The sequence below is a fragment of the Balaenoptera physalus genome (genome assembly GCF_965194825.1).
Source record: "Balaenoptera physalus genome assembly, chromosome: 9".
NCBI classification, from domain to species: domain Eukaryota; kingdom Metazoa; phylum Chordata; class Mammalia; order Artiodactyla; family Balaenopteridae; genus Balaenoptera; species Balaenoptera physalus.
In genome coordinates this window covers 814,096-840,589 of record NC_138888.1, presented here as the reverse complement: position 1 = coordinate 840,589, position 26,494 = coordinate 814,096, and the positions used below count along the sequence as shown (strand labels likewise).

The 26,494-nt window shown below is 45.9% G+C and overlaps 1 protein-coding gene across 1 annotated transcript in view; it reads right to left on the bottom strand.

The window, feature by feature from the left end:
* The window catches only part of LOC309666575 (uncharacterized protein), a gene marked incomplete at its 5' end in the record, with an annotated part of 92,579 nt that extends 66,085 nt beyond the window's left edge, over positions 1–26,494 (bottom strand). Inside the window, 4 exons of the mRNA XM_082474044.1 lie at positions 22,218–22,913; positions 23,001–23,099; positions 24,587–24,720; positions 26,473–26,494. Of these exons, the coding sequence (XP_082330170.1) occupies positions 22,218–22,913; positions 23,001–23,099; positions 24,587–24,720; positions 26,473–26,494 (951 nt within the window). The remainder of the gene's footprint in view (positions 1–22,217; positions 22,914–23,000; positions 23,100–24,586; positions 24,721–26,472) is intronic.

Genomic DNA, 26,494 nt, shown 5'->3' with positions numbered 1-26,494 from the left:
ATAAAAAGGAAAATTAGAAAATATCTTGAAACAAACAAAAACAAACACACAACATACCACAACTTATGGGATACAGCAAAAGCAGTACCAACAGGAAGTGTGTAAGATAGATGACTACATTTAAAAAGAAGAAAGATCTCAAATAAATAACCTCACTTTACACATCAAAGAACTAGAAATAGAAGAACAAAGCCCAAAGCTAGTAGAAGGAAGGAAATATAATGACTACAGCAGAAATAAATAAAATAGAGAGTAGAAAAACAATAGAAGAAATTGATGAAATGAGTTGTCTTTTGAAAAACTAAATAAAATCAGCCAACTCTCAGTGAGGTTAACCAAGGATAAAAGAGAGAAAACTCAAATAATAAAATCCAAAAATGGAATAGGAGACATTACAACTGATGCCACAGAAATAAAAAAGATCATAAGGGACTATTATGAACAATTATATGCCAATGAATTAGACAAGTTAGAAGAAATAGATAAATTTATATAAACACACAGCCACCAAAGCTGAATCAAAAAGAAACAGAAAGGGACTTCCCTGGTGGTCCAGTGGTAAAGAAACCACCTTCCAATGCAAGGGACGCAGGTTCGATCCCTGGTCAGGGAATTAAGATCCCACATGCTGCGGGGCAATTAAGCCTGCATGCCACAACTACTGAGCTCACATGCCTCAACTAGAGAGCTCGCATGCCACAAACTACAGAGCCCACCCGCTCTGGCGCCCACGCGCCACAACTAGAGAAGAGAAAAACTGTGCGCCACAACTAGAGAAGCCCGCACACCACAACAAAGAGTCCATGCGCCACAATGAAAGATCCTGCATGCCTCAACGAAGATCCCACATGCCACAAATAAGACCCGACGCAGCCATAAAAATAAATAAATAAATAAGTAAATATTTTTTAAAAAAAGAAAGAGAAATCCTGAAAAGACTGATAAATAAGAAGATTGAATCAGCAATCAAAAACCTCCAAACAAAGAAAAACCCAGAACTAGATGTCTTCACAGATGAACTCTACAAGCCTTTAAAGAAAAATTAATAGCAATCCTTAGACTTTCTCAAAAAACAGAAGGAACACTTACAAACTAATTTTATAAGACCAGCATCATACTGATATCAAAGCCAGACAATGACACCACAAGAAAAGAAAGCTACAGGCCAACATCCATGACGAACATCAATGCAAAAATCCTCAACAAAATGTTAGCAAACCAAATCCAACAGCAGATTAAAAGGATCAAGTGAAATTTATTCCTGGGATGCAAGGATGGTTCAACATCCAGAAATCAATAAACATGATACACCACATTAACAGAATAAAAATCACATGATCATCTCAATAGATGTAGAAAAAGCATTTAAAAAAATTCAAAACGCTTTCATGATTAACAACTCTCATCAAATTAAATATAGAAGAAACTTACCTTAACATAATGAAGGACATATGTGAAAATCCCACAGCTAACATCATACTCAATGGTAAAAAAACTGAAAGCTTTTCCTTTAAGATCAAGGCAAGGATGCCCACCCTCACCACTTATATTAAACACAGTACTGGAAGCCCTGGCCAGAGCAATTAGGTAAGAAAAAGAAATAAAAGGCATCCAAATCAGAAAGGAAGAAGTAAAATCATCTGCATTTGTATGTGACATCTCTTATATGTAAAAACTACAAATACTACACACACACACACAAACTGTTATAACTAATAAATGAATTCTACATAGTTGCAGGATACAAAATTAACGTGCAAAAATCAGTTGCATTTCTATATACCAGCAATGAACTAGCTAAAGAGGAAATTAAGAAAACAATTCCATTAATAATAGCTTCAAAAAGAATAAAATACCCGAAATCAACTGAAGCAAGGAGACAAAAGACTTACACGCTGAAAATTATAAAACATTGATGGAAGAAATTAAAGCAGACAAAAATAAATGGAAATACATCCCATTTACATGGATTGGAAGAATTCGTAGTTTTAAATGTCCATACAACCGAAAATGATCTACGAATTCAATGAAATCCCTATCACAATCCCAACGGCATTTTAACAGAAATAGAAAAAATAATCTTATAATTCACTTGGGCGACCATCACTGCCTAATGACTACTAATAAGATCACGTTCAGGAGAATGAATTCTGAACAGGCAGTGCCATTCTAAGTCTCTAGGCTCGAAGAGCCCTTAGAAGATAAATATTTGAAGTTGAGTTTATGTCTCAAGATTATAAAATGCACTCTGGAAATTAAGAAATAATAAAAATAGATACAGAAAAATCTGACTGAAAATCTATGTTCTTAGATAGTCAGTATTTCTGATATAGAGGAAAAACTTACAAATTAAACTTTGGTATTTCTTTCTGTGTATATATTGTTAAAATAACAAAGTTTAGAAACTCAGGGAAAGAGAATTTTCTATTCAGGAAAGAGAAAGTAACAGGATGCATTGAGTTGGAAGTAAATAAAGTCCACAGAGCACAAAATAAACAAACCCTGTAGGCAGGAATACACCACTGAGTAACTTGAATTAGTGGTTTGTTGGCACCAATTTTAGAATCTCCTTTTCTCTCTTAGTTTTGTGCCAGAAAGCATAATGTTATAAAAATTAATCAGGCCACTTACGGACATCAGGATGCCCTTTGTCCCAATTATATGTGATCTTCCCTGTTACTTCTAAAACTTCTTTCTCCCAGGGAACCCATGGTCCCCAGGGTGGTGTCCATACCAGGCACAGGCATCTGCCTGCTGATTTACATCTCAGTGAACCCCTGCTGGCACTGTTAATAAATGTGTGGTAATGTAAATTGATACAGCCACTATGGAGAACAGTATGGAGGTTCCTTAAAAAAAACTAGAACTACCAAACGACCCAGCAATCCCACTACTGGGCATATACCCTGAGAAAACCGTAATTCAAAAAGAGTCGTGTACCAAAATGTTCACTGCAGCACTATTTACAATAGCCAGAACATGGAAGCAACTTAAGTGTCGACAGATGAATGGATAAAGAAGATGCGGCACATATATACAATGGAATATTACTCAGCCATAAAAAGAAATGAAATTGAGTTATTTGTAGTGAGGTGGATGGACCTAGAGACTGTCATACAGAGTGAAGTAAGTCAGAAAGAGAAAAACAAATACCGTATACTAACACATATATATGGAATCTAAAAAAAAAAAAAAGGTTCTGAAGAACTTAGGGGCAGGACAGGAATAAAGACATTGATGTAGAGAATGGACTTGAGGACACGGGGAGGGGGAAGGGTAAGCTGGGATGAAGTGAGAGAGTGGCATGGACATATATACACTACCAAATGTAAAACAGATTGCTAGTGGGAAGCAGCTGCATAGCACAGGGAGATGAGCTCGGTGCTTTGTGACCACCTAGAGGGGTGGGATAGCGAGGGTGGGAGGAGACGCAAGAGGGAGGCGATATGGGGATATATGTATACATATAGCTGATTCACTTCGTTATACAGCAGCAACTAACACAACACTGTAAAGCAATTATACGCCAATAAAGATGTTAAAAAAATAGAAAAATGTGTGCTTAGGATTCCTCCCTAAGGAATCCACAGCCGATGCCTAATCCACATGTCAACAAAGACTAACCTTGGGTGCCCCTCTTCCACTCCAGTCATTTTGCCATCTAGGGCTCTGTTGATATGTTAAGAGAAATAACTCTTCCTTTATGTTAAGGAGGCTTGGGGACAAGGCATGCTTGGCCCAAGATGCACACACACAAACATTTAGACACAGTGAAAGGATCAACAGGCATCAGTTTTCTCTACTCATGAGAGTTTTTGAGGAAAGGCAGCAGGACAGACCCACAAAACACTGGACTTGGCCCTGAGAGTGTCACAAAGTGAAGGAACCATAAGTAGTAACAGTTCTTCATAAAGTGCTTTTGGTTTTGCCATTGACCTTCGTGCAGATTTGGAAGCAGCGTAACTAGGTAGTTCTGCATTTACTGCCTAGTCCCTCCTTTAGTAGGAGTAATTACCTACCACCATCTTTGGCCGTTTCCTGTGTTTTAGGTGCTATGCTAGATCATTACCTGTTTATTTTATTTAATCCTTACAATCTACCAGATAAGCCTTATTGTTCCCACTTAGTAAATGAAGAATTTGGGGCTAGTCATAAACTTTGAAACGTTCTTAAGAAGGTTTTCAAGGTTGCACATCAGGCAAACGACAGAAGCAGACATTCAACACAAGTCCATCTGGTCCCAAAGTTTAAGTTCGTAAGTGTTACATTCACCCCACAGGGCAGACAACGAGCTGGTGCAAACTGAAAGCACCTCAGCCCGTTCTCTTTCCTAATTGCACCCAGGCCATTGCTTAATTTAGCAAGTAACCCCTTTCACCATTCTTGTTGAAACCTCCCCTTCCTCTCTTCTTTCAAATAATGCAAAACGAGAATCACGTACCTAAGTGTTTGGAGTTGAAGGATCAAGGCACAAAGAGAAATTCTGAGTAAAATTCCTCCCTGGACCACATCCTAGCTCTGCAACCTTGGGTGACTCTCTCTCTCCTTCTCAGGAGACTCTCTCATCTATGCAATGAGCGGAATAGAACCCACCCAGCTCACTTAGGAGGGTGTGTGACAACCATATGTAAGAGGTCGTCTATAAATGTTCGGTGACTATAAATGGCAGTTCAGATGCCATGAGGAGCAAAGTCACCCCATCAGTGCAGGACGCTCTCAATTTGGGATGTGCAGTGGGCAGCGGAGCCAGGAGAGGAAACGTCTTCCCAACCTGGGTCAAAGGAGGTACTTCCAGCATACTGAGTCTGCCATGCACACAGAAAAATTTCACTTTCCCAACATCTGGTACCCACACACCCCAACCTAATTACAAATGTAACAAGCACCTGCCTGGAATATCCCTTGACCTAGAATGAAAGGACTAAGAGCCAAAAAGACACAAACTTAATATTTTAAAATACACAGGATGACTATTAAACAGTTACAAAAGCCCATGGAAAGTAAATAAATGGAATTATAAGCCTTGTGCCTTTCATTTCTGATTTCATGAGTTCGAATGTTCTAAGTCCCCCAGAGGACATGCTTACATATGGGCTCCACATTCAGGCAGGGCCACGTGCGCCTTGAGTCACTGGGAGGAAGGGTGGACAGAGGTCTTAACTCTGGAGGCCCGCAGCCGCCTGCCTTCTGCCCTGTGCGGAGCCAGCACAGCAAAGGTGGGAAGTGCTGCTGGCAGCCTGCCAAGACCCTCCCCACCCCCGGTTCTTCTGGACCACGGAGAGGTCATCAGGTTTATGTCTTCCCTTCTCCCTTCTGCCCACACTGCAGAGGTGGCAGCCTCACGCCCCAGCCTCAGGGGCACACGGTGAGGCTCTGCCAGCCAGAATCTCTCTCCCCTGGCAATCGCTGTTGTGGGCAGGAGCCTGTGGCCCAAGTTCAGCCAATGAGTCATGAGGGAGAAGTCCCGCTGGGGGGCTTCAGGGGAGAAACACAAACAGAAAGAAACACTTTTTTCTCCTCTGCTCAGTATTCTCAGGCCTGTATCTTGTTGTGGCTGCAAGCCCCCGTGCTGCGTGCTCTCACACCTTCCTGTTCTCATGCTGGCATGTGATGCCAGAAACTGCAATTTGTGGCCGTGGGAGATGAAGGACACGAAGGCAGGCTGGTAACAGCCGAGCAGGAAGCTGGAAAGACCGCGGGCATTAATCAGGTGGCTGGCAGCTCTGTCAACTCAACTTAAAGCCACTCTATCACTGGGCTTCTGGTCATGTGAAATAGTGACTTTGCTATTTTAAGTCATTTTCAGTTGGGTTTTCTGTATCCAAAAACATGCTAACTGCTCAGAGTAAAGCCAAGATTATATTTATAGTTGATTATGAACAGATTAGAAAGTATAGAAAATTTCTGCCTCTACAAACATGCATAAGCCAGAAGCCATCCTGGAAATAATCTAAACATAAATTTAATAAGAATAAATATAACAAAAACCTATGTACCCACCATTCCACCCACCTCCACTGAATGTCATTTTATAATATTGCTTTGGGGTTTTATTATTGAAAAATAAAATATTATAGATATAACTCAAGCCCCAAGTTTCCTCTTCCCTGGAAAAGATTATAAAAATTGTATGAACAAGTATAAATAAATCATTCGATACAGATGTAACTTTGACAAAAGAACAACCTAAATGATTTTTGCATGAGAAATTGTGACTGACATTGTGTTTAGGGAATGATTTCCTTGTTTCCTCCGTTGCTAACTCTAATAAAATCACACTGACTCTAAGCTCTGCTTCCAAAGAGCTAATACACTCCTTTGCCACCATCTGTAAAATATCTAGAATGCTTGAGGAAAATAAAAGTACACATATGGCATTTTTCTTGTCTTGATGCCATGGATTAATAGGATTAAACCTTGTGTTGTTTTAGCAAGGAACAGGCCTGGGGTCCAGGCTGTTGGAAGAAAATATGGCATATTATCACACGTAAAAGTACCTATAAATACTTTACAAGAGAAAAAAAAAAACTGTTTAGCTGTTTAGAAAATACAAAATAATTTAAAACTGAACAAATCAACCGAACTGCTAACATCAGACATAATTAGTAGGTACCGAGAAACACTTATTGGAAACCATTTTATCCTCAGACGTACATAGGAACGTGATAACAAGAAATCAGGGAAGAAAACCATGGATGTGCTCAACTTTCAAGTCTTATGGGAATAACACCTAGAAATGTTCACCGAACTGACCCTTGGTTTCCAAAGTTTATGCAAATATTTGAATTCTACTATCCCCCGACAATCAGTAGTTAGAAACAAATGTGCAAGTACATTCCACCACTTCACAAGCATACTTGCAATCTGTAAATCTTGGAAGTCCAGGAAACAAAGCAGCTGTAAAAGTACAGGACAAATTAGAACCAACCAAGTCGGTGCCCCTGAGGACTGTTTCGTACGACAAGCCTCATAATTCACGGCCCACAGAGGAATCCCTTCTAGCAATGTGGTTTTGCTCTAAAGATCCCTAACGGGGATTTGAGTGCGGTCCCAAAGGCTGCAGCTTTCCGAGGCATGACTGAGCGCTACTGTCACACGTGAGTCACGGCCGGACTTTCCTCCTGACCATCCGTCCCCACACAGGGGAGGTGGGGAGGCCCGGCTGGGGTCCGTGAGCCAGGAGCCATTTGTGCTCAGGTTATGGGATTTAGAGGTTGTGGGCTTGCTTTCCCAGGAAAGTGAGGGATCATTCCCAATTCTTCCATCTGGTGTCGAATCCCCACCGTAAATATTTCATCCCCTCCAGCACTGCACATGGATCGCACTCTGCTTTCATCAGCAGCAGCCCGTCCGAGGACACCTGGGAGTGGCTGAGTCAGCCGTCCCACCTGCAGGAGGACAGAGGACAACCTCGGCCAGCTTGGCGGGTCGTTTCATTGTTCAGCAGTTTTTGAAGATTCAGTGTGAAATACAATAAACTAGGAAACTGGGCAAGAAAGAGCAACCACGGGAGGGGAAAGGAAGAGAGGAGGGGAGTTCTTACCGCTCAGCTTCTAAGGGAAAGGAAGATTGCTCTCAACGCACTGTTTCAAATCATCCACGTGTTCCTCTCGGGAAAACCGATTCGTGAACCACCTCAGCAGAAGTCACCACAACTTTTATAGTACCTATGACTTTTGTTTCATTTCAGGATGAACCCAGCAAACTCTTATCCTCCGGACTCTACCAGGCAAGAGTCCCCTTTTCACCATCTGAGGTCCCCACTCAGTGTACACCACGGCCTATGGGCAGCTCTGACTTCTCAGTACGTGCATGCTTAACCTCTTCTTCATGGGGGTCCCTCCAATGCCTCTCCCTAGTACACAGGGCCCCCCTGTGCTTCTCTCCCTCACAATTACCCTCTGTGTCCTGCGACAGGAGACTTCTCCAGAAACACCCATCACTCACAGCTGATGCTCAACAACAATGAAAAACGCTTCTTCCAGCTTTTGTTCTCAGAAGTCCTCCCTGGTCTGTGAGCTCCTGGACATCAGCAATGTTTGAAGGTCTTTTGGAGGCTTCGGTGCCTCAGCACCTCCAATAGTTTGCAAATATCTGCTATTTATAACCCGAGCGTTTGGAAGACACACAATGTGGTGAGCGCAGGCGGCTGTCCGCTCACTGAATGATCAGTCACACCAACGGTCCTCTGTATCTTCCCCGGAACCAAAGAAGTGAGGGGGCATCAAGAGGATTAATATTTTTCCTAAGTGATAATACTGCCAAAGCCTGAGTTAAAATTAACTCATTAGGAACTGCCTAAACCTTCAATGCTTTGCTTAGTGTTTCTCCAATCAGAGTACACAGTCATATTATTGATGTATAAGAATCCATTTTTCTTCAAGAGGTTGAAATATTAATTATGTTTACAGTTCTTGCTCTGGTTGAGAAGATATATTTGGGTCAAAGCTGACAGCACTCCCTGAGACTCAGTGGTCACTAATTAACACAGTAGACAGATGAACAGTAAAGAATCTAACTTTGTCCCCAAAGAGGTCTGGTCTTGGTCCTCAGCTCCTGGGAGGGATCTGTGTTTGTCTGGAGCGTTGGGCCGGTCGGACAGCAACAATGTGATGTAGGGTGTGGGCCCTGGAGCCTTCAGGGGCAGGGAACTTACGGACAGATAAGCCACGAGGGCAGTTACTCATGCCTACGTAATAGAGCCCCAGTAACAATTCCGCACACCGAGGCTGGGGTGACTTCTGGTTGACTGGCCATCACACACATGCCGGCAGAGCCCTGACTCCACAGGGAGAGGGCCATCAGAGGCCCCACTTGTGCTGCATCTCCCGGACCCTGTGCTACACACATCTACCCTTGACTGACTTTAGTCTGTGCCTTTTCCTTGAATTAAACCACAACCGTGAGTATACAATTCTCAGTGAGTCCTTCTGGGACTCACTGCCAAACATGATGGAGGTTTGCAGGCCCCTGAAGTTGCAGAAGTGAGGGGACTGTGCCCTCTGACCTCCTGGTTGTCTAAGCCCTTAGCCTCAGGGTAAGGTTTCGGAAAACTAAGTCAAATTGCATCACTTCTCTGCTCTAAACCCTCAAGGGTCTCCCATGTCACCCAATGTCCTCTCAGAGGCCTCATCACAAGTCTGTGCCACTCCCTTGCCGACAGGTCTTCTCTGAGGCCATCACCACCCCTCCCCCCTCTCCGCTCCAGCCCCGGGGCCTTCCGGCTGCTCACTGACCACACTGAGCGAGGTCCTGCCTCAGGACCTCTGCACCCAATTCCTCTGCTCTCCCCCCAGACACCCAACGGCCCACCCACAGCTCTTCAGATGCCCCTGTCTGTGAAGCCTCCTAGTAACGCTGAGTAGACCCCTTCTCCTGTCTTTTCTCCGAAGACTCCTGACTTCACATTTACTTGTCTTGTTTAATGTTCTCTCTCCATGAGTTCTGTTCACTGTTGAACTCGCAGCACTTAGAACAGAGCACACAGGAGGCACTCAGGAAATACGTGCGGATGGTGAGCCCAGGAATGAACGGTGCCTGCCCCTCCCCCCTCGCAAAGCACTGACAGGGAGAGAGGTCACACCTGAAGACAGGTCGTTGCCTTTGATCCCCCTGAAACCAGGCAGGTCAGCAGACATGAACACACTCAGCTGGGAGGCAAGAACAAGGCACAGTGAGAGTGACAGGTTCTAGACCCCAGGGCTTGGGAGGGAGACAGCATTTGACTTGATATGGATGGGCTCAAAGTTCTCATAAACTCCGAGAGCCTGCCTTATGAAACTTGGGAAAGGAAAATTGGGTGAATACCTGGAACTGAAAGTTATTGTGGGAAACGTAACTCAGGGTCAACAAGGGAGAAGAGCAGAACTGACAGAAGTCAGGGGATGCACAGGGATGCAACCTTGGGAACCTGCTTCTACAGACAGACAGGCTTCACCCAAAGCAAAGCAAAAGGGCCTCTGAGCTCAACAGGTGATAAACTAGATGTTCTGCTGGATGGACCTAGAGTCTGTCATAGAGATTGAAGTAAGTCAGAAAGAGAAAAACAAATACCGTATGCTAACACATATATATGTATATATGGAATCTAAAAAAAAAAAAGTTCTGAAGAACTTAGGGGCAGGACAGGAATAAAGACACTGATGTAGAGAATGGACTTGAGGACATGGGGAGCGGGAAGGATAAGCTGGGATGAAGTGAGAGAGTGGCATGGACATATATACACTACCAAATGTAAAACAGCTAGCTAGTGGGAAGCAGCCGCATAGCACAGGGAGATCAGCTAGGTGCTCTGTGACCACCTAGAGGGGTGGGATAGGGAGGGTGGGAGGGAGGGAGATTCAAGAGGGAAAAGATATGGGGACATATGTATATGTATAGCTGATTCACTTTGTTATAAAGCAGAAACTAACACACCATTGTAAAGCAATTATACTCCAATAAAGTTTTTTTTTTTAACAAATTGTCAAGACTTTACTGAGAATTGCTTTATCAGCAACTAGGCACAGTGATAAATCATCATTACCCATCACTAATACTGCTCAAGAACACTAGTAAGCTTCCTGAGAACTCTGTGAAATTTTTACTCTATAATTAACCCTCATTAAAAGGTTGCAGGGTTTTTTTTTTTTCCTCAGAACGATCAGCGATGACACAAAAGCAGCTGAGAACAGCTGTGATACAGGTGTTTTATGTTCAGTTTCTTGGGTGTAGTTCATCACTCATGAAGTGATTCAACAATTTTTTTCACTCTATTCATTCTATTGCAAAAAATGGAGAAATAGGCTTAAAATGATCATTTCTAAGTTATTAGAGGAAATATCAAAGGAACAGACAAGTTTTTGTCACTAGTATAATAAAATGTATATTTTAGTGTTTTAAAACAAATAAAGTTTTACATTAAAATTTTAAACACTCCATTATGTCACACCAAAAGGGACAAGAGATGCCTTGACAGGACTCCTACTGGTCAACTTGGGATCTGAACATCAAAACAAAAATACAAGAAAGGAGAAGATGGCAGAAGAGTAAGACGCGGGGGTCACCTTCCTCCCCACAGCTACATCAGAAATACATCTACACGTGTAACTGCTCCTATAGAACACTCACCGAACGCTGGCAGAAGACGTCAGACCTCGCAAAAGGCAAGAAACTCTCCACGTACCTGGGTAGGGCAAAAGAAAAAAGAAATAACAGAGACAAAAGAATAGGGACGGGGCCTGCACCAGTGGGAGGGAGCCGTGAAGGAGGAAAAGTTTCCACGCACTAGGAAGCCCCTTCGCGGGCAGAGACTGCGGGTGGCGGAGGGGGGAGCTTTGGAGCCACGGAGGAGAGTGCAGCCACAGGGGTGCGGAGGGCAAAGCGGAGAGATTCCCGCACGGAGGCTCGGCGCCGAGCAGCACTAACCAGCCCGAGAGGCTTGTCTGCTCCCCCGCCGGGGCGGGCGGGGCTGGGAGCTGAGGCTCGGGCTGTGGTCGGATCGCAGGGAGAGGACTGGGGTTGGCGGCGTGAACACAGCCTGAAGGGGTTAGCGCACCACGGCTAGCCGGGAGGGAGTCCGGGAAAAAGTCTGGAGCTGCCAAAGAGGCAAGAGACTCTTTCCTGCCTCTTTGTTTCCTGGTGCGCGAGGAGAGGGGATTCAGAGCGCCGCCTAAACGAGCTCCAGAGACGGGCGCGAGCCGCGGCTGTCAGCACGGACCCCAGAGACGGGCGTGAGACGCTGGGGCTGCTGCTGCCGCCACCAAGAAGCCTGTGTGCGAGCACAGGTCACTCTCCACACCGCCCCTCCCGGGAGCCTGTGCAGCCCGCCACGGCCAGGCTCCCGTGATCCAGGGACAACTTCCCCGGGAGAACGCAGGCGCGTCTCACGTTACTGCAACGCCACGACGCCTCTGACGCCGCAGGCGCGCCCCGCCTCCTCCGTACCCCTCCCCCCGGCCTGAGTGAGCCAGAGCCCCCGAAGCAGCTGCGCCTTTAACCCCGTCCTGTCTGGGCGGGGAACAGACGCCCTTAGGCGACCTACACGCAGAGGCGGGGCCAGATCCAAAGCTGAACCCCGGGAGCTGTGCGAACAGAGAAGAGAAAGGGAAATCTCTCCCAGCAGCCTCAGGAGCAGCGGATTAAAGCTCCACAAACAACCTGATGTGCCTGCATCTGTGGAATACCTGAATAGACAACGAATCATCCCAAATTGAGGAGGTGGACTTTGGGAGCAAGATATATTATTTTTTCCCCTTTTCCTCTTTTTGTGAGTGTGTATGTGTATGCTTCTGGGTGAGATTTTGTCTGTATAGCTTTGCTTTCACCAGCTGTCTTAGGGTTCTGTCCGTCCTTTTTTTTTTTTTTTTAACTTGGAAAAATTTTTTCTTTTTTTCTTAATAATTATTTTTTATTTTAATAACTTTATTTTATTTGATCTTACTTTATTTTATTCTATCCTCTTTCTTTCTTTCATTCTATTTTTTCTCCCTTTTATTCTGAGACATGTGGGTGAAAGGCTCTTGGTGCTCCAGCCAGGCGTCAGGGCTGTGCCTCTGAGGTGGGAGAGCCAACTTCAGGACACTGGTCCACAAGAGACCTCCCAGCTCCACGTAATACCAAACGACGAAAACCTCCCAGAGATCTCCATCTCAACACCAAGACCCAGCTTCACTCAATGACCAGCAAGTTATAGTGCTGGACACCCTATGCCAAACAACTAGCAAGACAGGAACACAGCCCCATCCATTAGCACAGAGGCTGCCTAAAATCATAATAAGGCCACAGACACCCCAAAACACACCACCACACGTGGACGTGCCCACCAGAAAGACAAGATCCAGACTTATCCACCAGAACACAGGCACTAGTCCCCTCCACCAGGAAGCCTACACAACCCACTGAACCAACCTTAGCCACTGGGGACAGATACCAAAAACAACGGGAACTACGAACCTGCAGCCTGTGAAAAGAAGACCCCAAACACACAGTAAGATAAGCAAAATGAGAAGACAAAAAACACACAACAGATGAAGGAGCAAGGTAAAAACACATCAGACCTAACAAATGAAGAGGAAATAGGCAGTCTACCTGAAAAAGAATTCAGAATAATGATAGTAAAGATGATCCAAAATCTTGGAAATAGAATAGACAAAATGCAAGAAACATTTAACAAGTACCTAGAAGAACTAAAGAGGAACCAAGCAACGATGAAAAACACAATAAATGAAATTAAAAATACTCTAGATAGGATCAATAGCAGAATAACTGAGGTAGAAGAATGGATAAGTGTTCTGGAAGATAAAATAGTGGAAATAACTACTGCACAGCAGAATAAAGAAAAAAGAATGAAAAGAACTGAGGACAGTCTCAGAGACCTCTGGGACAACATTAAACACACCAACATTCGAAATATAGGGGTCCCAGAAGAAGAAAAGAAAAAGAAAGAGACTGAGAAAATATTTGAAGAGATTATAGTTGAAAACTTCCCTAATATGGGAAAGGAAATAGTTAATCAAGTCCTGGAAGCACAGAGAGTCCCATACAGGATAAATCCAAGGAGGAACACACCAAGACACATATTAATCAAACTATCAAAAATTAAATATAAAGAAAACATATTAAAAGCAGCAAGGGAAAAAAAACAAATAACACACAAGGGAATCCCCATAAGGTTAACAGCTGATCTTTCAGCAGAAACTCTGCAAGCCAGAAGGGAGTGGCAGGATATACTTAAAGTCATGAAGGAGAAAAACCTACAACCAAGGTTACTCTACCCAGCAAGGATCTCATTCAGATTTGATGGAGAAATTAAAACCTTTACAGACAAGTAAAAGCTGAGAGAGTTCAGCACCACCAAACCAGCTTTACAACAAATGCTAAAGGAACTTCTCTAGGCAAGAAACACAAGAGAAGGAAAACACCTACAATAACAAACCCAAAACATTTAAGAAAATGGGAATAGGAACATACATATCGATAATTACCTTAAATGTAAATGGATTAAATGATCCCACCAAAAGACACAGACTGGCTGAATAGATACAAAAACAAGACCCATATATATGCTGTCTACAAGAGACCCACTTCAGACCTAGGGACACATACAGACTGAAAGTGAGGGGATGGAAAAAGATATTCCATGCAAATGGAAGTCAAAAGAAAGCTGGAGTAGCAATTCTCATATCAGACAAAATAGATTTTAAAATAAAGACTATTACAAGAGACAAAGAAGGACACTACATAATGATCAAGGGATCGATTCAAGAAGAAGATATAACAATTGTAAATATCTATGCACCCAACATAGGAGCACCTCAATACATAAGGCAAATATTAACAGCCATAAAAGAGGAAATCGACAGTAACACAATCATAGTAGGGGACTTTAACACCCCACTTTCACCAATGGACAGATCATCCAAAATGAAAATAAATAAGGAAACACAAGCTTTAAATGATACATTAAACAAGATGGACTTAATTGATATTTGTAGGACATTTCACCTAAAAACAACAGAATACACATTTTTCTCAAGTGCTCATGGAACATTCTCCAGGATAGAGCATATCTTGGGTCACAAATTAAGCCTTGGTAAATTTAAGAAAATTGAAATCGTATCAAGTATCTTTTCCTACCACAACGCTATGAGACTAAATATCAATTACAGGAAAAGATCTGTAAAAAATACAAACGCATGGAGGCTACACAATACACTACCTAATAACGAAGTGATCACTGAAGAAATCAAAGGGGAAATCAAAAAATACCTAGAAACAAATGACAATGGAGACACGACGACCCCAAACCTATGGGATGCAGCAAAAGCAGTTCTAAGAGGGACGTTTATAGCAATACAAGCCTACCTCAAGAAACAGGAAACATCTCGAATAAACAACCTAACCTTGCACCTAAAGCAATTAGAGAAAGAAGAACAAAAAAACCCCAAAGCCAGCAGAAGGAAAGAAATCATAAAGATCAGATCAGAAATAAATGAAAAAGAAATGAAGAAAACAATAGCAAAGATCAATAAAGCTAAAAGCTGGTTCTTTGAGAAAATAAACAAAATTGATAAACCATTAGCCAGACTCATCAAGAAAAACAGGGAGAAGACTCAAATCAATAGAATTAGAAATGAAAAAGGAGAAGTAACAACTGACACTGCAGAAATACAAACGATCATGAGAGATTACTACAAGCAACTCTACGGCAATAAAATGGACAACCTGGAAGAAATGGACAAATTCTTAGAAATGCACAGCCTGCCAAGACTGAACCAGGAAGAAACAGAAAATATGAATAGACCAATCACAAGCACTGAAATTGAAACTGTGATTAAAAATCTTCCAACAAACGAAAGCCCAGGACCAGATGGCTTCACTGGAGAATTCTATCAAATATTTAGAGAAGAGCTAACACCTATCCTTCTCAAACTCTTCCAAAATATTGCAGAAGGAGGAACACTCCCCAACTCATTCTACAAGGCCACCATCACCCTGATACCAAAACCAGACAAAGATGTCACAAAGAAAGAAAACTACAGGTCAATATCACTGATGAACATAGATGCAAAAATCCTCAACAAAATACTAGCAAACAAAATCCAACAGCACATTAAAAGGATCATACACCATGATCAAGTGGGGTTTATTCCAGGAATGCAAGGATTCTTCAATATACGCAAATCAATCAACGTGATATACCGTATTAACAAATTGAAGGAGAAAAACCATATGATCATCTCAACAGAAGCAGAGAAAGCTTTCGACAAAATTCAACACCCATTTATGATAAAAGCCCTGCAGAAAGTAGGCATAGAGGGAACTTTCCTCAACATAATAAAGGCCATATATGACAAACCCAAGGCCAACATCGTTCTCAATGGTGAAAAACTGAAACCATTTCCACTAACATCAGGAGCAAGACAAGGTTGCCCACTCTCACCACTATTATTCAACATAGTTTTGGAAGTTTTAGCCACAGCAATCAGAGAAGAAAAAGAAATAAAAGTAATCCAAATCGGAAAAGAAGAAGTAAAACTGTCACTGTTTGCAGATGACATGATACTATACATAGAGAATCCTAAAGATGCTACCAGAAAACTCCTAGAGCTAATCAATGAATTTGGTAAAGTAGCAGGATACAAAATTAATGCACAGAAATCTCTTGCATTCCTATACAAAAATAATGAAAAATCTGAAAGTGAAATTAAGAAAACACTCCCGTTTACCACTGCAACAAAAAGAATAAAATACCTAGGAATAAACCTACCTAAGGAGACAGAAGACCTGTATGCAGAAAAATATAAGACACTGATGAAAGAAATTAAAGATGATACAAATAGATGGAGAGATATACCATGTTCCTGGATTGGAAGAATCAACATTGTGAAAATGACTCTACTACCCAAAGCAATCTACAGATTCAATGCAATCCCTATCAAACTACCACTGGCATTTTTCACAGAACTAGAACAAAAAATTTCACAATTTGTATGGAAACACAAAAGACCCTGAATAGCCAAAGCAATCTTGAGAATGAAAAATGGAGCTGAAGGAATCAGGCTCCCTGACTTCAGACTATACTACAAAGCTACAGTAATCAAGACAGTATGGTACTGGCACAAAAACAGAAACATAGATCAATGGAACAGGATAGAAGCCCAGAGATAAACCCACGCACATATGGTCACCTTATCTTTGATAAAGGAGGCAAGCATATACAGTGGAGAAAAGACAGCCTCTTCAATAAGTGGTGCTGGGAAAACTGGACAGGTACATGTAAAAGTATTAAATTAGAACACTCCCTAACACCATACACAAAAATAAACTCAAAATGGATTAAAGACCTAAATGTAAGGCCAGACACTATCAAACTCTTAGAGGAAAACATAGGCAGAACACTCTATGACATACATCACAGCAAGATGCTTTGTGACCCAGCTCCTAGAGAAATGGAAATAAAAACAAAAATAAACAAATGGGACCTAATGAAACTTAAAAGCTTTTGCACAGCAAAGGAAACCATAAACAAGACCAAAAGACAACCCTCAGAATGGGAGAAAATATTTGCAAATGAAGCAACTGACAAAGGATTAATCTCCAAAATATACAAGCAGCTCATGCAGCTCAATAACAAAAAAACAAACAACCCAATCCAAAAATGGGCAGAAGACCTAAACAGACATTTCTCCAAAGAAGATATACAGATGGCCAACAGACACATGAAAGAATGCTCAACATCATTAATCATTAGAGAAATGCAAATCAAAACTACAATGAGATATCACTTCACACCAGTCAGAATGGCCATCATCAAAAAATCTAGAAACAATAAATGCTGGAGAGGGTGTGGAGAAAAGGGAACACTCTTGCACTGTTGGTGGGAATGTAAATTGATACAACCACTATGGAGAACAGTATGGAGGTTCCTTAAAAAACTCAAAATAGAACTACCATATGACCCAGCAGTCCCACTACTGGGCATATACCCTGAGAAAACCATAATTCAAAAAGAGTCATGTACCAAAATGTTCACTGCAGCTCTGTTTACAATAGCCAGTACATGGAAGCAACCTAAATGTCCATCATCGGATGAATGGATAAAGAAGATGTGGCACATATATACAATAGATATTACTGAGCCATAAAAATAAATGAAATGGAGTTATTTGTAGTGAGGTGGATAGAGTTAGAGTCTGTCATACAGAGTGAAGTAAGTCAGAAAGAGAAAAACAAATACAGTATGCTAACACATATATATGGAATCTAAGGGAAAAAAAAGAAAAAAGGTCACAAAGAACCTAGTGGCAAGATGGGAATAAAGACACAGACCTACTAGAGAATGGACTTGAGGATATGGAGAGGGGGAAGTGTAAGATGTGACAAAGTGAGACAGTGGCATGGACATATATACTCTACCAAACGTAAAATAGATAGCTAGTGGGAAGCAACCACATAGCACAGGGAGATCAGCTCTGTACTTTGTGACCACCTAGAGGGGTGGGATAGGGAGGGTGGGAGGGAGGGAGATGCAAGAGGGAAGAGATATGGGAACATATGTATAACTGATTCACTTTGTTATAAAGCAGAAACTAACACACCATTGTAAAGCAATTATACTCCAATAAAGATGTTTAAAAAAAAAAGAATAAAAAGAAACTGGATACTAAAAAAAAAAAAATACACATTAATGATAATGGTTTATATTATATTGAATAAAAAAAAAATCACTGAGTCCACAGTAATACTCAAAAACAAAAAGGACATAAGGGAAAGCTGTTTCTTGTAGAAAAACACTAGCTAATACATTTGTATGTAACAATATAATTAGAAATCTACCAATGACCTTTGCAACCACTAATACAACTATTGATTAGGTGAGAATCATCCACAGATGCTAAAACCATTAGGTGAAATGTTTTAGGAGGACAGGACATTAATATGGTCTCACAGTATGAAGCCACAGTTGCTATTACTTACAATGGATAAAAATATTTCTACGACAAAGAGAGCTAGAAAACACCATCTTAATTCAGTCTTCAAACTAGGATACCCATCACGGGACAAACTGACGTTATGTGTTTTCTGAAACACTCTAAGAAGTGCACATTTATAGAATTCTTATAAAACAATATTTAACATGCATTTAATCATTAGGAAACATTTGGATAAATCAAAATGTGGGGCATTCTACAAGACAATTGACCTGGTCTCTTCAAAATATCACTGTCATAAAAGACAAAAAGTGTTGGTGGGAATTTTCTAGATTAAAAGAAGTTAAAGACTCATGACAATCAAATGTAGTAAATGATCCTTGATTGGATCCTGGGCCAGAAACAAAAATCTGTAAAAGAGTATTTGGGGAAGTTTTGGGAAATTTGAATAGGAACTCTATGCTGACTAAATTACTCTATCATTGTTAAACTGCTTGGGAGGGATACTAGTTTGGGCATTATGTAGGAGAATGTCCATATTCTTTTTTTTTTTTTTTTTTGAACATTTTATTTATTTATTTTTCACACACACACACACACGCACACACACGCACACACACACACACACACACTGTATTTTATTTTTACAAGAGATAAATAGACTGACCAATAGAGACCAATATAGATGTTAAAAAAAAAGTCAATTCATGCAAAAAAAACAGATGTGATAGAGAGTGGTAGAACTTTTTAATAATAAAGCTTTCTATAATCACAAGAAAGAAGCATTGGATTCCTTTTAAGTGAAGTTTTTTTTGAAGTTGCTAAAGTGAACCACCCAATGAAAAATTCTTGACTCAATTTTTATTCCCTGAAAATATGCAAATTAGCCAGTTTCATCACTAACTTCATCTTGAAAAAAATCCATTAGAGCAAGAAAAAGGTGGTTCCTCACATGTAATTGAGATTTTTCTGGCAAAATACAAGATCATTTTCTTGACCTCAAAATCCACTCTGTTCTGCTAAACAAGTCTGAAAGGCTCCCAGCTCCATTTCCTAGGACACCAGAAGTCTCCATGTACTTCCCTACTTGCCTTCCACCTCGAGAGATAGAGAATGCCTTTCAGTGTCTCAAAACGTCTTGACTCTGTTCCCACAGCACAGGAATGTGCACAGCTGCAGTTAAAGGCAGGGGTATTACCTCATGGAACGTCTCAAAGCTTGTGAGTGGCAAAAAGCAGGTTGTGAGATACACATGTTCCTTCCCCGTTCCCATGACCCCTTACAGCTGTATCACGCCAAGTTGGAGGGTTCACCCTGCCCGCTTCTCTGTCAGAAGAAAAGGAATATTTCTCTGGGTACGTGGATGTCCTCTGACAGGTAGAGAACGATGCCACGTCCGGGCCTCCTGCGTGTTTGGCACAGAGATGACCTTCTGGGATGAAAGCGGTATTGTCGATGCTGAGCGGCTGGAGGGGCTGAGAGCAGGGAGACACTGAAAGGGCCAGTGTTTGCCAACCCACCAATGACCCAAGGGCAGATGAAGCAGGAAAACCAGTGACAACACATCAGTATGTGAGGGGTGACTCCCAGGAAGGAGATTTGGGTCAAAAAGCTACAGGGTGACATCATCACACAGCAACGCTTGACACAGAGCATTTACTAATGCTGAATCCAACTGAATGCCCATCATTCAAAAAAACACTTGCTGAGGGTGTAAATTGTAGAAAGCAATCCATGGGGTAAGGGGACAATCTTCCAAGGGGCTGCGTGCGGACTCGAGTCGAGTTGGGACAAAAGAAAGAGGAAGGACAGGCTTGCTCTGACCTGCACACACCGAGTACAACTTGTCTTGAATCCTCCTTCTCGAGCCACTCTGCGGCTGCATGTGCGCTGGGTGTGCTGTGTGAATGTGCTGAGATGCGCTCCCGTCTCATTTTCTGTTCTCGCGTTGCCATTTCCACCAGAACAAGGAGATGCTGGCACCCAGCATCCTGCTCTGGAAGCGGAGCAGGAGGACGGGAGCTTCTCCAGGCTTTGTTTCCCTGTTACTTGACACTGCCCTACACGTTACACTGTCATGAGTCATGTCTTCACCTGGCGCCCTGGTGGTGCACTGGCCCCCGGGTGGCCTCCTGTGTGTCTCCCTGCCACCATCCATGAGCATTATGGGGTGACAAGGCCAAGCTCTGAGGGGTTCTCTCTGTGCCACCTTCACCTGCAGGAAGATGACCTCATCAACCCAGGCAGGGCCATGTCTCTCTTCTCTGAGTTTCACACTCACAGGTCACTCACAAGGGACATTTGGGTGTGGGGACCGACTTCTGAGAGTCTGGGCCGTGGAATGCTGTCCATCCCACACACCTCGGCCTCCCTGCCCCAAAGAGCCTGGTCTCCCTGCTGCCTCTGGGGACCCGTCAGTCGTGCTGGAAGCTGTGACTCGTAAGGAAAGGCTGATGGGCTCCTCTCGTAAACCAGAGGCACATGCTTGTGCACCCCCGGCCCAACCGCACTCACTAGCGGATTGACCCGTTGGGTTGGCTAAAAAGGGCGTTCAGGTTCTTCCGTACCATCTTACAGAAAAACCCAGACGAACTTTTTTGGGCAACCCAATGTTAGAGGAATAAGGATGCCAGGCTTCCCCTTCACCACCGATTCCTCCACGGGGGTAGAAAAACGCTTCCCTCTCCTTTAAAAAGCCACAATAGCTATAGTCAGTTTGGGTTAAAACAACTTACTTTTATTGCATAACCACACTGTATAATCATTATATTTTTGAGCAAATTTCAGCTTCAGAATTTGACCAGCCCTTTGTTAACTAATTAAGTGCTAATTAAGATCTGTCTTATTATGTTCATTTGAGCTATAAAACTGAGGCCTGAGTTATCAAAAGGAAAATTAAGGAAGCTGGCGTGGCCCTGAGTGTACCAACTGACTTACACGTGAGATGCCCCTGGAAGCAACAGAGCTGGAACGCAAGTCAGCTTGGAGCACAAGGTCCCTCGGGAACGCACGACCCGAGGGGGCTGCGCAAACAGCTGCGGCGGCGGAGCCCACGCGCCCCTGGCCACGCCGACTGCCCATCCCAAAGCGCCTGACACCCTCTGCCGTACTGAGCTTCCCAGTGTGGGATCTACTGGTTCACTTCTGCATCACGGACCACCCGGGTGAGACGCCAAGCCTCATGGTTTTTCGATACCAGATGAAGGTCCAAGTGTCACCAAACAACAGGAGGAAGCGGGAAGGCACACGGAGGGCTGGCCGCCAGGCACGGGCCACGCCAGCCTCAGTCCCAGGACTCGCACAGACCGGCCGACGCGGACGCTGCCGGGACACTCGGCCCAAACCCCGGAGCCGTGCCTCTGGGTCCCTCTGGGCCACCGAGGGGCTCCGTCCACAGAATCCACGCCTCGTCACTCTCACTCCCAACCCTCGTCAACCGGAGGCGGACTTCAGACAGCCACGAACCCAGGGCCGGAGAATCCTGGGTGGGAAGAGCGGGCGCTCAACCCGAGGCAGCAGAACGTGGAGGAAGCAGCCGGGCGGCCGCTGGGGGCCCTCTGCCCCGGGGTCCCGGCACGCCCCTCGTACAGCCCCCGGTGACAGTGACAGAGCCGACCAGGCCGTCCTCCCCAGGGCCGCCGCCTCCGAGCCCCCCACTTCTGTTCCCTCCCCAGCAGCACCCTTCCCAGACCTCCGGGCCCGCCACCCTCTGCCTGAGGCACTGCCTCCCGGGTGCCCCCGGAGCACAGCCAGACTCCCCACAGAGCACCGCCCCCGACAGGAAGTGCCCGCCGCGCGCCTCACCCTCTTCCAGGCTGGACGAAGGACGAAGGACGAAGGACAAGGCCGCCACTCCTGCAGCAGCAGCAGCACCCGCAGCCGGCGCGTGCGCACCAGGCCCGGACTGAGTCCAAGCGGGGCTGCGGCGCGGCCTCTGCCCCCTGGCGGGCGGGCGGCCCCGTCTCCACCCCGGCGCCGGCCCAAGGCCACCTGCCTCGCCGCTGAGGCCCCTCCTTCCGCCCGCCTCCCCGCCAACCCCGCGCCGCGCTCCCTGCCGCACCCGCCTCCGCCTCTACCGCGTCTCGCGGGACTGGCCCCCCTGGCGCCCTTTCCGGGCCCATTTGTGGTCTCAGCCGCTTCCGGACGGCGTGGGTGTTGCTTCTCCGGGCGGAGCAGGTGGCCGCGTGCGCTGCTCCGGCGGCCGTGGCTCAGCCGTGACGCCTGGCTGGCACCGGCCGCGCTCACAGCCGCCTGGCCCGCCCGGCCGAGCGGCCCTCGGCGGGATTTGCCCGGTGACCTGTGGACACTGTATGGGCGGCGTCTGTCCCGTGTCCTCTGCCCAGCGCTGTGCGCGGCCCAGACAAGCCGTCTGCGGACACTGAGGTGCGGTGACGCCGGCCCAGCGAGAGGACGGCCGGGCGCCGTGTGCCTGACCAGGCGGGCATCCAGCGTGGGCGGGGCACCGGAGGCCCGGTCACCCGGCCTGGGCGCTCTGGCCGTCTACGTGGTGCCAGGGACGGTACACGGCTGTGGTCCTGCGAGAGTCTGCACTCTTCCTTAGAAGCCACCGAGTTCTAGTCTTCAAACAAGGAGCTGCGCCGAGCCGCTGTCTTCCGGGTTTGAAGGCATTTGCCCGATGCCAGTGGAGGCAAAGGGGGGTTCCGGCTTGCTGACCGCGGCCCGGGCCTGGAACAGAGGACGGGGGCTGCAGTTTGGGGGGCAGTGACGGTGGCCCCTCGTCGCAAGCCTCCACGCTGCGGTGAATCTACAAGGGCCCTGGCTCCGGGGAAGGCGGCTGCACCGTGACCGGGAGAAGCGCGGCTCTCCCGCGGCTGTAGGAGCGTGTGTCCCTAAGCGCAGTCACCGGACGTCTGGTGGCGGAGTCGGGGGCGGGAGGCGGCGCCCACGGAGGACACAGGTTGGTGCTCCCAGGGCCTCCGGCCAGGGAGCGAAGACCAGCGCGGCTGGACGGGAGCGCCGACGGAAGCTTATTAGACCTTTTCCGAAATACCTAAGGTCTAATCCCCGCTTTAAATCTCTGCAGATACAAAATAGAAGACTGAATCATGGTCTCGGTGAAGTCTTGGGCGAAAAAATATAAAGTGGCTCAGAAAGCATAGCAGTTGTTTTTTTTTTTACCAAATATTTAGAGTAGAAGCTCCACCCCTTTCCAGCATGGATTTTCTCCAGGGGATTGCAGGACCAGCAGGCCTCTCTCTTGCTCTGTGTTCTCTCTCCTCTGATGTCTTTTGCACTTTCCCCTGCATGGCCTCAGAAGTGAAGAACCGAACACAACAAGCCAAGAAAAGAAAGTTCAGCCGTTTCAGAAGACTTCGAGAAACATCTAGATTATGGAGCCGTAACAGTTCTGGACACTTCCTGTGCATCAGCACCACGGTCTTGAAGCTCTGAGAAAGAAATGGGCAGCATTTCCCACACACATATGACCACAGGATCTCTTTCCCAAAGCCCCTCCTATGGCTTTTGTGCCGTGGACGCACGTCGGGAAATCTGAGCTGTGTGGCTGATGCTCAGTCCTTGCCAGTCCATAGCACGAGCCGGCGTCAGATGAAGCCCGGGGGGGAGTGAATGCATGTACTGAAAACGTTCATAATGTCACTGTTCTGCTCAGTCCTCCCATAGGTTGCGAAGTGGGCTCGTGCCTGGCTGTGGGGTGCAGGGAGACACGCTGGAGGAAGTCTGCTCTGCTGGCCTGAGAGAGAAGGAGACGAGCTTCCAGAAATGCTTGGGCAAACTCTTCGAGCTGGTACAGGAGGTGGGCGACAGCGTAGGGCCAACTGTGTACTTGTGGGTCAAAACCAGTTTTCCAGACTAGTGGCGTTCCTCCAAGCCATGTTTCAGGACCAAGGTCCCTTGTGTCCCCTGGGTCCCCTGACCTGAGCTGCAGAAGGGCACGACAGGAGTTGTGCCCCTGGGGCTGTAGAATTCAGCCTAGGAGTGCAGTCACCCCACCCCATTCCGGCCCAAACGCAGCTGTGGGCCACTCGCACCTGCAGGAGAGCCTGGGCTCAGAGAGGAGCGTGTGCCCAGGAGGGCAGGAGGGATGGTGAGCGTCAGCCCGTCTGCTGTGGGGCAGGAGCCACCAGAGAGGCCTCAGGGGAGGCTAAGTAACGTGACGTCCCAGCCAGAGTGTCGGCGTTTGGATGGCTCACGGCAGTGGAGGAGTCAAGCGCAGCCGAGCCCAGGACACCCTTGGAGGCCATCAGCAGGATCTCTGGAGAATCTGATGTGTGGTGTGAGAGGAAGAGGGAGTCAAATGTGGACCAGCGTTTTGGAGACACGACAACTGGAAGAATACAGCCCTGCAAGAGTGGTTCTGTGGCTTTCGTGTTCCTTCCTGCATCCCCATCCTCTGGGGCCTGATAGGGGTTTCCTGAAGATCCACGGCAAGAACAGATGCCTGGAGGACAGTGCCTACGGATGCATGCAGCTGCCACAGGCACGGGGATAGGAAATAGCTGCACACAGCACGGGAGACACTTGACTGATAACTTTCAAACTAGCCCCCAGCTGACTTCTGCCATGAAGCTGTCCCTGTCGACAATAATTATTATAAAATCACTCAAAGAAGTAGACATGAGACTTACTGGTAGAACTGTGGGCTCCATGATCAGCTGGGATGGTGTTTCTGGGTCAGGGAGAGGCTGTTGTCACATCCTAGGTGGCCCCCCTGAAACGCACATTCAAACACCAACTCGGAAGCAGAATGTCTTTGAAGGAGTTGGCTGCACACAACCACCAGGTGGGCCTTCCATTTATGTGTTTTTCCACATATGGTTGGGACATTTCTGCTAAAACAAAACAAAGACACAGTATTTCACCTGAGCCTTTGCCACCCCTCAACAGCGTCAGTCACGTCTGTAGTCATAGGTTTCACAGGACGCCTTTTTGTGTCCTCACAATATGCTCTTCTGAGGCTAATGACTTAGACTCAAGTAACTGCCATCATCACTGGAATAAAAAACCATATCCACACGTGTCTGTTAAGTGTTCTCCTCCCACCCGGCACTGCCCAGTTCACAGGTCATTTAAGGATGGGTTCCTCTGGACGAACGCTCTGCAGTGAGATTTCACAACCTGCCGCCCTCCAGGAGCCCATGTTTGTGGCTCAGGGCATGCACAGCACAGGCGTCGCTGGTGGACAGCATCAGGGGCCCCCAGATGTGAATGGGCTTCCTGTGAACCTGGAGAAGCGTTTCTGGGCATCACGTTGGCCGCCCAGCGCAGTGATGCTTCCCGAGCCTGCAGGGCTGCCCGTGTTCCAGCCGCATCTCGGAATCCCGGGTCCGAGGTCAGCGCCCTCCCAGTGGAGCAGCTTGTCCTCGGGGGAGGGCAGGCCCTTGGTTTGTGGTGGTTTAGACTTTGAAGCTTTGAGGCAACCAGACCTTGTGGGAGGTGAAATCTAGGAAAAGGACCTGCATGCCTGCGGACGGCCATGGAGGGCGGACGCTGTCCGGGTGAGACTCCAGCACTGCTCTTGGTCTTGGATCGGGGCCACCAGCCCCGATCCTGCTCCCCTCTCCTCTGGGAGAGTCGGTGACCAACGGGAGCCAGAGGCCCCTTGCATCCAGCAGAGGCTGTTACCCGCCCAGGGCTCCCCTAGTTCTCTGCTTCCCCCGTAGGCTCAGGCAAGGATTAAGTCAGGGCCTAGGAGAGGGCTGGGCACACGGGGAGGCATGGGCTTGGAATCATTAGCATCTTCAGATACAGACAACCCAAGCCTACCATGATGGGCTGGAGCTGGGGTGATTAAAAGATACCACATCACCATCAGAAAAGCAGGAGTCACATGCAGACTACAGCTTTGGGGCCTAGTTCTCAAGTTTTCTAATGTTTCCGGTTTTGCCTCAATCCTGAGTAAATGGAAAACCTCAAACGTGACTGTAGTGAGCCCACGGCTCCCTTCTGCTGCCGTGAAATCCCTCATAAATGCTCGTTGGAGACTTTTCTGGGCTCTCCACTCTGCGTCGTGACTACAAGCCTAAACCCTAGATCCGGGCTGCGCTGGTTCCACTTCCAGCTCTCAGGCCGCAAGCACCTTCCTCGGGCTCAGCGTCCAT